The sequence below is a fragment of the Chenopodium quinoa genome, unplaced genomic scaffold (assembly GCF_001683475.1).
Source record: "Chenopodium quinoa cultivar QQ74 unplaced genomic scaffold, ASM168347v1, whole genome shotgun sequence".
NCBI lineage: Eukaryota > Viridiplantae > Streptophyta > Magnoliopsida > Caryophyllales > Amaranthaceae > Chenopodium > Chenopodium quinoa.
In genome coordinates, this window is record NW_018742204.1 from 5,268,987 (window position 1) to 5,284,198 (window position 15,212).

The following is a 15,212-nucleotide window of genomic DNA, read 5'->3' on the forward strand; positions in this document are numbered from 1 at the left end:
AGAAATATCAATCACCTCATCATCCTCAAGCTTCAAAGGCTCCTTGTTTTGTTCACTAACCTTCTTGCATTCAACACTCAAAGACACATCACCAAAAACTTCAAGAACTTTGTTAGTAGAAGAAACATTCATGAAAACATCATCATTAAATTGAGGGGAATTGACACACATAATTCCATTCACAAGAGACAATGGCTCATGCATTGGCTTAAGCTCAAAATTAGTCATATTGCTACCAACTCTCGAAGTAATAAGACCTCCTTTCACATTTATCAAAGCTACCGAAGTAGCTAAGAAGTTTCCCTAGAATGATAGGTATGTTATCATCTTCCGTTATTTCTAGCACAATAAAATCAACCGGAATGGTGAACTCTCCTATCTTGAGGGGACGGAACATCCTCAACTCTTCCCTTTAGAAACTTAATAGATAGTTCGGCCAATTGCAAAGTCGTATTGGTTGGATGAAGCTCACCTAGCTTAAGCTTTCTAAAGACCGAATAAGGCATGATACTCACACTAGCACCAAGATCACAAAGAGCATTTTGGAACAACTTTCCATTGATTTTGCAAGGGATGGAGAAACTACCCGGATCTTTCATTTTCTTGGGTAAGTCATTACTAATCAAAGCAATATAACATTCCCCAACCTCTACTGAATCTATCTCATTACACTCTCTCTTGCCACTGAAAATTTCCTTAAAGAACTTACAATATCTAGGCATTTGGGTCATGGCATTGGTAAGAGGGATTGAAAGACGAACTTCTTTAAGCATATCAAGAAATGTCCCAAATTGTTCATCAATTTTGTTTCTCAAAAACTTTTGGGGATATGGAAGCTTGGGCTTGCTCACCTCCTCTTGCACTTTTTCATCACTCCTCATTTCCTCTTGGGCTTCCTTACTCGCCTCCTTTGACACATTACTCTCTTTTTCCTCACTTGAATCACTCATCTTCTCATCTTCCTCACTCTCCCTATAAACTCTTTATTCAATCATTTTCCCACTCCTTGTGGTGATGGAATACTTGGGTTTCTTAGGTTCAACTCCTTGATAGGGTAAAGAAGAAGGGCTAGCATTCACACTCTCTTTCAAGGTGTTAGCCAATTGAGCAATTTGAGTTTCAAGAATCTTATTGTGTGTCATCATCTCATTGAACTTCTCATCACTTACCGACATGTAAGTGTTCAAAATTTTGGTTTGGTTCTTAATGATCTCTTCCAAGGTAGTCTTAGAAGTTTAAGGTTTAGTATAGAAATTCTCACCATTTCCTTGGGTCTTTGGAGCAAATCCGGGTGGGGGGTCCCCTTTGGTTGTTATTTTGAAAATTCCCCCGGTTTTGGTTACTCTAATTACCCCGATTTTGGTATTGGCCTTGATTTTGATTATCATAACCTTGATTATTATAGTTACCTTGGAAATTTTTGTTTCCTTGGTTCCTATAACCACCATTTTCATAGTTGTCAAAATTCCCTTGTTAGTGAGAATTCATATTCCCAAAGTTCCTTGGATTATCAAATCTTTGTCCATTCTTGTTGTTAGAAACAAAATTCACTTGCTTACATTCATTATTCTCACCATCATCACAACTCTCAAATGCATGTGGACAACTAGAAGAATCATGGTCATATGACCCACAAACATCACAAAACACACATCCACTTGGCATACTACTTGAAGTTGAAAGAGGAGTAGAGTTAGAAGACATACCTCTCCCCTTATTGTGGGGGGGGGGGGGGGGGAGAATAATAGGTGCTTTTGAAGAAGCACTCTCAAGCTTTGCCTTAATTGAGGTCATATCCTTTCCCATGTTTAAGATTTGTGAGGATAAATTGTTGATGGCATTGAGATAGTCGATTGAATAAACCGTTGAACCACTTTTGCTTGTCGACTATCTCTCACCTTCTTGCCAATCCATGTGGCTCACCACATCCTCAATGGGATCCACCACTTCATCCTCCATTTTTTCATGATAGGGCCACCGACATCCAAACAAGACTTTCCTTGAGGACTTAAACCTCCACAGAAAATTTAAATGATTTGATAGGTAGGAATCCCATGGTGTGGGCACTCTCTTTGATACTCCTTGTACCTTTCCCATGCCTCATAAAGGCTTTCACTCAACTTTTTCTTGAAACTATATGAGGGCTCTTGCTTCGGTCGTCTTCTTTTGTGGATAGAAACAAGATAAAAATTCTTTCGTAACTTCATCCCGCGTTCTCAAAGAATTAGGCTTCACCTCCTTTTCTAGCCACTCTAAAGCTCGTCCAATAAGAGAGAAAGGGAAATTTTTAAGGCGGATGAATTCTCGAGAAACCCCATTCACCTTGATTGTGTTGCAATATTTCTCAAATTCCTTAAGGTGGTTTAGAGGGCTCTCATGCTTTGCACCACTATATTGACGCCTCTCTATCAAAGTGATCATTGCCGACTTTATCTCGAAATCATTTGCCGGTGTTGTTGGTGGAGCATCTCACTTTAAAACCTATAAGCTCCGAGGGTTCCCAACTCCTTCAAAGCTACCCTTGGATTAGCTCCCATGCTTCCTCGTTCTTCTTCTTCTTTTTCTTGATGGATTTCCTCTCTTGGGAACTTGGACTTGAGGAACGATTAGCAACCCTTATCCTTGTTATGGTTCTCTCAATTTCCGGATTAAATGGCACTAAAATTCGATCTCGTGCCCTACACATACAAAATTATAGGGTAAGTCTAGGTCGAATCCCAAGGAAAGGAGGGAGTACTAAGGTTGATGCTAAGCTATTTCGAACACTAAGGGACCGGGTTGGTCTACACTACTCAAATAAATCATACGAAATCAAATATCAAAACAGTAGGGAACTTAGGATCCACATGCATTGATAACAATCTTGCTAATTCGAGAGAATTCAATCAACTAAGCGATGCGATGGAAAACAGAATAAGCAATCAAGATCACTCAATAGGCTATCTCCTAGGGTCAAGCTAGATGTCTCTACAAATGACTTCAAAGGAAAATCACAAATCGAGATCAAACGATTAATAATAGCATCTAAATTTATTGTTCGTGTCATGAAATGCTATTATGCAATCTAGCATGATAATCAAGGTTAGCTACTACTCTTCAAACAAAGCACATGCACAAATTTCATTAACCAATTTAATCACATCAACAAATCAATCAAAAACCCCAAATTAGCATTAAATTATCACCAATACATGCTTCACCACATTCCCTAGCAAATCAACTACTCACTCATCATGGTGAAATTCAAATGCATAACAAAAGTAATCATAAAACTCATCATTAACATTGTAATTAAAACTTCAACAATCAAATTCAAGCTAAACAAATCAAATTCAACAATGTAACAAAATCAAACATCAAATTTCATTGAAAAGTGGATTCTTACAAAACCTTGATCAATATCAAAGACGAATGAAGATCTACGTATCTCAATCATCAAACACGAAGTTTCTCTATCTAAAATCTAAGAATAATATCACCAAATCAAGAGTTTCTCTCTCTAAAATCTAATAAAATTCTACAACGAGGATTAATTCCCTTTCTAAAAATGAAGGAATATCTATATATAGTAAAACTAACTAAAGGGTAGTTACTTAGACGTCTTAAAAGGACCTCAAAGAGCGCAGCCTCTCACTCCATTGTGCGACCGCTACAAAATGGGTAAGGAATGGGGAGAAGAGAGTGGTGCGGCCGCTCCAGGCTCACGCGCGGCCGTGCAGGTGCCTGGCACGGCCACTCCTCTCTAGCGCGCCCACGCCATTAGAGCAAGGGAGCTATCCTTGTGTGGCTGAGTTTGAGCCCGTGACTTCCGGATGATCTCCGATGAAATAGGCAGTACGTTAGAGCACTTTTAGTGGGTTTGAAGCCACTCCTTCATGCCCACACGGTATAAGGGGGCAACCTTGAAGAACATGCTCTTGGACTCCTTTGCTTTTGGGCTTCTAATGGAGAAACTGTGACATCTTTTGGCTTGAAAACTGCATTAAAAATGCCCTTGAGGCTCTCGAACATCGCCAACTTCCTATAATCAAAGATGATCAAACAAGTAAAGAAGAAAAATGCAAAATAAACTAGAAAAGCAAGAAAATGAGAAAACATCTAAGGAAAATGCAAAGTAAAGAAAATATAAGAAAAACTAGAGAAAAGGAGATAAAAGAGATGCAAAAAAATAATGTAAAACCATCCTAAAAGAAGCTAAATGAGTGTCATAAATGACACTCATCACCATTCTTCACGCCAAACGGCATCACAGTATAACATAATTACCCCTGACCAGTGACAAAAGACGTGTTTTATTGATCTATATTCCACAGGGGAATCTGATGGAAGCCTGAATAGGTGTTCATGAAACTCATCAAGGCATGCCCGGCTGTAGAGTCAACCAGGCCGTCGATCTTTGGAAGAAGGTAACTCTTCTTTGGACATGTCTTATTCAAGTCAATGTAATCAACACACATGCGCATGGTACCATTTAGCTTCTTCACAAGCACAACATTCGCAACCCAATCAGGGAAGTTACATGGCCGAATGAACGTATTGTCTAACAGCTTTTAACCTTGGCAGCTGTCGCCTGACTTTTTTCCTCGCCGTGATTTCTTTTCTTGTGCCTGATAGCCTTCTTTTTTGGATCCATGGTGAGTTTGTGGATAGCAACATCTGGGCTGATTCCTGACATCTCTTCCACTTTAAAGGCAAAAATGTCTTCAAATTCTTTCAGAGGTTGTGCAAATATGCACCCATCCTTACAAAAGCAGTCATCCCGACCTTAACAGCACACTCTGGACGGCTGTCGTCCAGAGAAATATCAATATACTCACCAGCCGGCTGGGGACAAAGTTCATCTGACTGTTCCCCGTCTGTGATTGCTATTACTTCTCTTTTTTCACTGTCACCAGCCGATCAACTTTCCTTTTCTTTTCAGCTACCAGTGCGGTTGGTTTGGGATCCTTGACATCGTCAAGGTCTATTGGCTCCTCACCCTGGCTGGCTACGGCCACTATGGACTTGACGTTAGAAAGATAACACTTCATGGCCGTCTTTTGTTCCCCATTCAGGGAGCAAATAGAACCATCAGTCCTTTCAAACTTCAGCTGCATGAGGGATGGGATAATGATGGCCTTGAACTCCTTCAGATTTGGACGACCCAAAATGACGCTGTAGCTGGTCAGCTCCTCAACGACCAAGAACCGGACGACCATGTGGCGTCCTTTACCCTTCTCTCCTAGCTGGATGGGTAGATCAATATATCCGACCGACTGAGTGCACAAATCCCCCCTCCCCCCCCCCCCCCCGCAACTAGAGGATGAGTGACCTTGTGCATGTTGTCGGACTAATACTTCAGCTTGGATAAGCACTTGTAGCTGATGATGTCAGACAAGAACCCAATATCTATCAAGATCCAATCCGGCCAACCAACTAGTTGGAAACCTTACATTCGATGACGATTGGGTCATCATGCGACCGGGGAACAATGCCCTAGTCCTTTTCAGTGATGATGACCAGAAATGTGCTGAGAAGAATTAACATCCATCTTCCTCAAATGATCCTAAGTGCGCCGAATTATAGGCCCACCTCCATTAAAGCCGCATGTATTGTGTAGACTGGCTCTTTGTCAGTGTCTGAACTACTAGTAGGCTGGGCAGTCTTTTTGAATGACTGCCCTGGGTTTGTCTTCAGAGTAACCTTGGACTTAAGGATGTAAGACTTTAACACCCTCTGATCAGCCATACGGTCTAACAGCCGCTTGAGGCTATAATAGTCGTATGTTTTGTGGCTAATATCCTCATGGAAGTGGTAGTACTTGTTTTTGTTCCGATTTTTAGAGGAACCTTTCATAGAAACAGGCTTCTCAATGGTCACCCGATCATTGATCTCCATGAGGATGGAGTAGCAGTCTTTGTAAAAACTTGCACTTGGGTTTATATGGTTTAAATTCTTTCTTCTTCTTCTAGGACGGCTGATCAGAATCATCAACTGCCCAGATTTCTTTTCTCTTCTTGCTATCTTCAGCCTTCTGAGACAACTAAGCAGACCGACTCTCTTTTTGTTTGTCAGACTTATTAGAGTTTGACTGATTGTTGGGAAAACAGAGATATGTTGCCTATATATAGGCTTTTGCCTCCATTAGTGCCTCCTGGACTCTTGGAGAGTGAAAACTCTCTTTCTGACAAGGTCGAACTTAAAAATTGACCTGTCTTTGAGACCCTTGAAGAATTCCGTGTAAGCAACCTCGTTAAATAGTCCTTGAATCTAGATTCTCACCAGATTGAACCGCTTGACATTAGGGATGTCAGTAGAGCGGGTCAAGTAGGAGACCCGCCCCATCCCCGCCCCACTCTTGGTTGGGTGGGTGGTGGGGATGGGGATGGGGATAAAAATCATACCCTCCATGGGTGATGGGGCGGGGGTGGATTTTACATTGTACCCGTCCCGTCCCGTCCCCGCCCCACTTCGTACCCGTCTTATCCCCACCTCACACCCACATCTATATATTTTATAAAACAAAATTATTTACTTTATACTATTTTATATATTAAAAAAATATGTAAAATAAAATAGTAGATATAATAATTTGTAATACACTAATTTTATTTGTTGTAATTTATACGTAGTATTAAATATGTTGGATTGTGTATTGGGAGGTGGGTCTTAGGTGGGGATTAAGTGAGGATGGATATCCAAGTGGGGGGTGGGTCGGGGATGGTTTTGGAATTGTACCCGCCGGGGCGGGGATGGGGATGAATTTTGGACCCGCCGCGGGGATGGGGACGGGGATGGGGATGAAAATTTTAGGTGGGGATGGGGATGGGAAGGCCAACATCCGCCCCAACCCGCCCCATTACATCCCTACTTGACATATGAGCAAAGCCCTTCTCTCTTTCCCTACTTTATTGTGCTCAGGTCGAGACTTATTTTCTTGGCAAGGATGTTCATTGAGAAGTTAGAAGCAAACAAGAAGGCAAGCCTCTTGAAGCTGTTAATACATCCGGCCGACAAGTTGCCAAACCATTGTTGGGCAATGCCCTTTAATATAGTCAGGAAGCACCTTCACCAGCTGATGTCATCCAACCCTTGTAGGTACATGAGGTTGGTGTAGACCATTAGGTGGTTTTTTGGGTTAGTGGTACCATCATAGGTACTCACCATGATATTCTAAACCTTGGCAGGCGGTGTCGCCTTAGTTATCTCCTTAGTGAATGCAGAGGGTTGTTCACCAAGTCTCAACAGATGGAGCTACCAGTCCAAAGGTTGGACTTTGAATGTCGCCTGACCTCTGAAGAGGGTCGGTTGCATGTAAGGTTGAGCATATGGCCCATATGGCATCTGAGGCACATACGGGGCTAAGCTAATCATTTGAGGGCCTGTATGGACGGACTGGCCGCCTGTTTGGCTCTCATGTATTGACTGAGAATACCTTTCTTAGGTATTCTTGAAGTTGTCTGGAAAGGTCGACGTGGAAGCCAAGTCAGACAGCTGTTGGTTTCTCTTTTGCTCGATGATATGTCGAGCATTAGAGAATGATTTTTTGCTGCAATCCAGCTATATTTGCCTGATGACTTTCATCGTGCCCATCCAGGGTAGACGAACCTTGGACCAGTCAATCAAGGTCCGAGCCTTCTCCTTAGTAGTGGGGTGTGGAGTATGCTACCGATCCCTAACTGAATTTTTTAACTCAACATGAGGAGATTTGTTACCCGACTAACCCTTGTTAGAGCTAGTCGTCCTCTTATTTATCAGGTCTTTGATATCCCTTTGAAACTAGTCATGAATTTTATGATTTCATCTCTGGTGATGAGAGCCTTTCCTCTTGCCGCCTAGGTATCCCCAATTGGCTATCCGGATGATTTACTCATACCAGCTTGATTTTCGCCCTGTTCCAGTCTATCCTTAGGACGATGGCGTTTACTAATGAGTGAACCATCAGGGGCCACATGCGTTTCGACTTCAACGTCGTTGTCTGTATCATGGTCTGAATAGACGTTTCCATTTTCTGTAGGCCGGTTGGGTTCAAGAGGCGGTACAGACTCTGAAACCATCTTAGAGGTATTCTCCCTATAGACAACGCCAAATGTTTTGGGGTTTTCTGGTCCCTCAGGAGAGTCACGAAACCAAGATTGGAATCCTGCTGTTTGTACCTGCAAAACAACGGAGACTTCTGGTGGTTGGAGTTTCGCCTCTGAGGATCAAGTTAAAACGTGTTCGAAGAATGTAAAAAGGTGCGAAACGGTAAAAGTAAGATCTTCTCGAATTCCTAGATCTGGTGTTTTCAATGATGTGAGAGAACTTAGGTGTTATGATAAATGAATGTGCCTCTGAAAAGGGGGGAATCTCCCTATTTATAAGGTCCTTGGGATTTGTGCCCTTGCCTAAGTTACGGAAACCTAGGACAGATGGGCTGCGCCATTTTGCTGCTTTCTTGAGATTTAGGCTAGGAAGGCCGCCGTTTCCAAATGACTAAGAGGGACACGCAATTGGGGATAGTTCCACTTTGAACATCTTCTAGGGTGACATGTGTCACCTTCTGATAGGGCCACGTGGCCTGAGTAATTTTACTCAAAACAGTTCTCATTTGTGTTTAGGTTTTGTAATTGGTGACTTTTATCCTTTCCTTAAACTAATTGAAACCATTATTTCTATACCTTTCATATTTGACTAATTGTAACTGGTGACTTTTCTTTTCTTTTCTTAATCTCTTTTGTATTAACCGAGACATTTAAAGATACAATAGTTTTACACTGTTTGATTTTAATGTGGGAATGTATTATATTGAACAATTCGCATTCATCCAATCTTCAAATAATTGACTCTTCTTTCAAAAAAAAAATTGACTCTTGTGCATTGAAATTGTTCCGAATTCAAATTTTAAACATAATTAAGAAATATTGTACCAACATAAATTTATTATGAACGATAAAAGGCTAATAATATTTAAGTTTGCATCCACAATTATCAAATAAAAAACCGGGGCATCACCCGAGTCACAAATTAGTTGTTTATGAAAACTAGTATGTTATCTGTGTGATATAAATCATCTTCTTGTCGATTATTGTTGAGTTTTTATCGAACCAAAGTTTCAGCCATGGTAATGGACTATATTGCCCCTAGCAATCCCTCCATACCTTTCTGTTGAGTCCTTTAGTTTTGAATGATGGTTTTGAATGATGACAAACAGCTATGGGAAACAGGTCTTAATAAGTGTTGAAAACAGTTGGTTGGAACCAGCTATAATAGAACACTGTTTCCCTAGATAAGTTATTGATTATATGAGTTATCTATTGAACTAACTTATCTATATACAGGAAACAGTTAGATGATAAATGTGCTATGTACTGGTGGGGAACCAGTATGAACCGTTTCCTCGACTGCTATGCGGAAAAGCAGTCACTTACTTTATATTGTGCATTAACCTTGTTGAATGTGCAGTATATAAGTTGATTCCAAGTCTTGAAGCAAATAGGACTTTCGAAGAGATTGAAGAAAGATCCATTGGTTACAATTGAGGTTATTCAAAGAAGGTTTTCAAGACTTGAAGTTTACATGAAGGAAGACTATATCACAAAAGAGTTATCTAGGTTTTCATGTAATATGCTCCGTAGTATGCTTGCATGTTTGGGTTATATAAGTGCTTAAAAGTATATTGAAGTATGATATGAAATCTGGTACAAAGTTGGAACAGGTTTCATAACATGTTTCAATTCAGGGAACCAGGTCGGGGAACCAGGTTCACTGTACGAAATATTCGAGCTGCCGTTTTGGAAAAAGATTTTACAAAAAGATTTTTTCGAAAAGATTATTTTGAAAATATTTTGTGCAGCTGGAAATAAGATGAAATATTCTTGGTTACCTAAAAACTAGGAGTATTTATCTTAATTGATTCTATCTTTGTGATTAAATCAAATAAGATAAATACTTTCCTAAAATTACAATATATCTTATTCTCTAAGATTGTGTGATTTAAGGAAACTAGGTTTTAGGAATCTAAGCTTATATAAACTCATCTTATTTCACATATTTCGGGTGCCTCTCCAGAAATTAAAAAGAGCAATTATTTGAGAGCATATACTTAAGCACTAATCCCATTCATCAAGTTATATACAAGAGCATTCTAGTACTTAAACTTTTTCTCTTAATTAGCTTCGTAGAAGTGAGATCAAAGGAGAGTTCTTGATTCTTGTATTGAGTCTTTAACAAAGGGGTTAAAGGCTGGGTGAGTGTTTGTGAGTTCAAACACATTGGGCTTACGAGTGTAAGTCGAGAGCACACTCGGAGTAGAGTGTGGGGTTTGCTGGTTCCCGGAGTAGGGAAACAGCAGAGTGTTCTTTGTCTTTGTTTTTCGGAGTAGATTAATAAAGAACTTAGGATAGGAGGACGTAGGCCTGAGTTGGCTGAACCTCGTTAAATTTGTTGTCTTCTTTATTGCTTATTTATATTCCGCTGCGTACGGGAACCAGCACAACTGGTTCCTCACACATAATCCGAAAAGAAGCAAAATTAGCCAACGATTACTTAACACTCAATTCACCCCCCCCCCTCTTGAGTGCCCATTGAACCTTCAATTGGTATCAGAGCCTAAGCTTCTCGAAAGAGTAACATCTAGAGGAGTTAAGAATGAGTACTCAAGAATTAAGTGCAATCGGTTATGACAACAAGTCACCCAAGTTTAATGGAAATAATTATGCTTGGTGGAAGAACAGGATCCAGAATGTTATCATGGGTATTGATTATGAATGCTGGCTCGTAGTTAAAAATGGTCCAAATATCATTCTCAAGACAGATGTTGAGGGGAACCAGGTTCCCAAGAAAGATAGTGAATTGGTCACTGTTGATTACAAGTTGCTGGAGAAGAATGCTAAGGCAATGTCAATACTACAACAAGCAATAGGTGAGACCGAAACAAATCGTATATCTGGCTGCAGTAGTGCTAAGGAGATATGGGACACCCTTGAACTTGCGTTTGAGGGAACCAGTGAGGTAAAACGGTCTAAAATTGATTTAATCATGTCTAAATATGAATTGTTTGCCATGAATAAAAATGAAAAAATCAATGATTGCTTTCGTAGGTTTATGACTATTGTAAATGATCTTAGATCTCTTGGTAAAAATTTATCTGACGAGGATCTTGTGAGAAAATTATTGCGTAGTTTAACAGATGCATGGACAGCCAAGGTAACATCAGTATATGAAGCAAAGGATCTGTCTACCTTGTCTCTGGAACAGCTGATTGGTTCCCTTATGACTCATGAGATGCTGATTGACTCTAAGTCTGAGAAGGAACCAGCAAGAGGCATGGCGCTTAAGGGAACAGTAGAAGATGATGAAGATGAAATTAGCATGATTGCAAAAAGATTTGAGAGATCTCTTCGAGATCAAAGAAAGAATTTCAAAGGTAAGCATTTTAAAAACTATAAAAAATCTAACTCTAATTCTTCTTCTACAGGATGTTTCAAGTGTAGAGAAAAAGGACATCTTATTCGAGATTGTCCTAAGTGGAATGACAAACAGTCTAAATCCGGAGATAAACAAGCATACAAGAATGCCATGATAGCTTCCATGTGGGGAGACTCTGACTCAGGGTCAGATGAAGAAGAAGGATCACCCAACTCAGATGTTTGCCTAACTGCCTTTACAAACATCAAGGAAAACAGCACTGGTCCAGGAACCAGAGGGGGAACCAGTACATTCAACAAATGCTTTATGGCAAAGAAGGATGTACTACATGAACGCAAGGTAAGCTTAGAGCAAATTAGAGAAGATATGCATGAATATAATAGAGAAAATATGCTTGCTTGTATTGATTCCTTACTAGATGAATGCTATAAACTAAGTGAAACATACATAACTTGCAAAAGAGAATTAAAAGAAAAACGTGGTGAATGTAATATTGCTATTGCTAGTTGTGATCATCTAGAAGGAGTCTGTTATGAACTAAAAAATCAAGTAGCAGAACTAGAGGTTGAATTGGACAAGTGTAAAGTGGAACTGGAAAAGGAAAGATCGTTTGAACCAATTGATGGTGAAGAGGATCTGACCTCCTGGTTCCCTAGAGACTTATCAACCACTAGTGATACTCTTGATTTTTCAGTAGCTATAAGTAAAGCAAATTCGTGTACTAGAACTTCCTTGTTGAAGGCCTTTGAAACATTGGCTTACAACCTGGAAAACTCTCACAAGGAAATTGCTTCACTTAAAGCTGCACAGTTCACTGTTTCCCCTACAAGTACCAGTGTAGATGTCAGTAATACGATTGATAAGTATGAAAGTAATATTTGTGATTTGCATGCGGAAATCAATCAACTGAAAAAGGACAAGCAACCAGTGGTTGTTGACATGTCTATTGACTCTATGGTTTCAAAGCTTAATCTACAATTCGAAGCTTTAAAAAGTAACTTTGATTTTCTTAAAGAGAAAAACGAATTGTTAACTAAGACACTTGAAACCAGAGAAAAAGAACTTAATGATAGTCATAGACATGTGGACAAATTATTGAATGCTCAAGAATCCTTAAATTACCTGACTTCATCAAGAGGAAACAGAGGAAAAGTTGGTCTTGGTTATACTAGACAGAGAACCAGGACTAACTGGTCTCCCAGAGAAACCACCTGGATCAAAGAATATCAACGAGGCAAGTATGTCATGACTAAAGAGATGCATGTGTGTTTTCATTGTGGTAAAAATGGACATAAGATACATGAATGTCCAGCTAAGAAAATTAGTGCTAATAAGAACAGCAAGGGTGTAAAATATGTGTGGAGAAGAAAGGATCAACAAGATGTTAATGTTGTTGAAAAGGGACCCAAGTATGTTTGGGTTCCTAAAACTAATGTTTGATTTGCTCTTGCAGGCTAGAGTGAAGGGAGACACCTATTGGTATTTGGACAGTGGTTGCTCAAGACACATGTCCGGGGATAAAGATCAATTCCTTTCACTAGTGGCCTTTGATGGAGGAAGTGTCACCTTTGGGGATAACAGCAAGGGAACCATCACTGGTTTAGGTAAGGTTGGTAAGACACTTTCTAACGCAATAGATGATGTTTATTATGTTGAAGGCTTGCAACATAATCTCTTGAGTATTTCTCAATTATGTGACAAAGGTAATATAGTTGAGTTTCAAGCCAACCTATGTCACATAGTTAACTCACAAACAGGAGAACTTGTATGTGAGGGAACCAGGAAGCATGATGTTTACATCACCTTCTTAGATAAAATCCCTCAAGACAAGTCCATCTGTTTGAGAGCTGTTTCTGACAATAATCAATGGATTTGGCATAAGAGGTTTGGACATGCTAGCCTAACACTTCTAAACAAACTTAAAATACGTGACTTAGTTGTAGGCCTTCCTAACATTAAGTATGAAGCTGATAAAGTTTGTTCTGAATGTGTAAGGGGGAAACAGGTCAAAATTTCTTTTAAGCCTAAAACTATTATGAGTACCAGCAGACCCTTCGAACTTGTACATATTGACTTGTGTGGTCCCATGAGAGTACAAAGTCGAAGAGGTCATAGATATGTCTGTGTTATGGTTGATGATTATTCTAGGTACACTTGGGTAATGATGTTACACACAAAGGATGAAACGTTTGAAGAATGGGTAACATTGGTGAAACAAGTGGAGAACCAGCTCACCCACAAGCTGGTCTCGGTAAGATCAGACCATGGTACTGAATTTGATAATGCTAACTTTATTGATTATTGTAGGGAACATGGAGTTAATCACAACTTCTCAGCCCCTAGAACACCTCAACAAAATGGTGTTGTAGAAAGGAAGAATAGAACTCTTGAGGAGATGGCGAGGACGATGCTCATTGAGAGTGGTCTCCCAAAGAGTTTTTGGGGAGAAGCTGTTGACACTGCTTGCTATATATTGAATAGAGGTCTCATTAGACCAAAGTTAAATAAGACTCCCTATGAACTTCTTAAAGGTCGAAAGCCCAACATCACATACTTTCGTGTCTTTGGATGTAAATGTTATGTGCATAATAATGGGAAGAATCAACTTGATAAGTTTGATCCTAGAAGTGATGAGGGAATCTTTCTTGGATACTCTTCTCACAGCAAAGCATATAGAGTCTTCAATAAAAGGACTCTTTGTGTTGAGGAGAGTGTCCATGTCATTTTTGATGAATTTAACATGTCTTCTGAGATTGCGCAGGTACAACCTGATGAAGTGATTGGATTGATAGATTTCACGGGGAACCAGTATACTGGTCCCACGGATGAAGTGCAAGCAGATCTAGGCCTACCAAATACTCCACCAGATGATAATGATGAAGTTCCTAGAGAAGAAAATGAAGATAATGAGGACTCTGAAGGGGAACCAAGTCCTGATGGTTCCTCAAATAATAGACAGGTAATGAGTTCAGGGGGAACAGAAGAAGGTACCACCCCTGAACCTGAGGTAAGTAATGATAGAGGAAACAGCATGAATGTGAATCCTCCTGGCTCCTCAGAAGAAGGAGAGATCCATGAACATGCTGGTTCCCAACTTAATGAGAAAGCACAAAACAGTCTTAATTTTAAAAGTTATAGATATCAATCTTCTCATCCCACTGATCAAATAATTAGTGATATAAATAAGGGGATTCAAACGAGAACAAATGTTTTTCAAAACTTTTGTGCTTTCTATTCTTTCCTGTCTAATGTAGAGCCTACCGACTATAAAATGGCATTGACTGATCTTGATTGGGTACTAGCTATGCAAGATGAGTTAAATCAGTTTCAGAGGAACCAGGTTTGGCACCTGGTTCCCCGTCCCAAGGAAAGATCAGTCATTGGCACTAGATGGGTCTTTAGAAACAAGTTAGATGACCTTGGTACTATAGTCAGAAACAAAGCAAGGCTAGTGGTGCAAGGGTACAATCAACAAGAAGGAATTGACTATGATGAGACGTTTGCACCAGTAGCTAGGCTAGAGGCTATTAGGATTTTAATTGCTTATGCTGCTCACATGAATTTTAAGCTGTTTCAGATGGATGTAAAGATTGCCTTCCTCAATGGATATTTAAAGGAAGAAGTATATGTGGAGCAGCCACCTGGTTTTGAAGATGCACTGTTCCCCCAACATGTGTACAAGTTGGACAAAGCATTATATGGGTTGAAACAAGCTCCGAGGGCTTGGTATGAAAGATTGTCCAATTTCTTGATGGCAAATGATTACAAGAGGGGAACAGTAGACAAGACCTTGTTCATAAGAACCAGGGGGAAACACTTGATTG

The 15,212-nt window shown here is 39.9% G+C and overlaps 1 protein-coding gene across 1 annotated transcript; it reads right to left on the reverse strand.

Moving 5' to 3' along the window:
* Positions 1-353: 353 nt before the first annotated feature.
* LOC110705299 lies at positions 354-950 on the reverse strand. Its single transcript, XM_021883499.1, has one exon. It carries the CDS (start codon positions 948-950, stop codon positions 354-356), a length of 597 nt encoding a protein of 198 aa, XP_021739191.1.
* Between the last annotated feature and the right edge of the window lie 14,262 nt (positions 951-15,212).

Bases quoted from the DNA above. Each gene is read 5' to 3' on its own strand.
- LOC110705299 (XM_021883499.1), bottom strand. From the start codon at position 950: ATGAGTGATTCAAGTGAGGAAAAAGAGAGTAATGTGTCAAAGGAGGCG.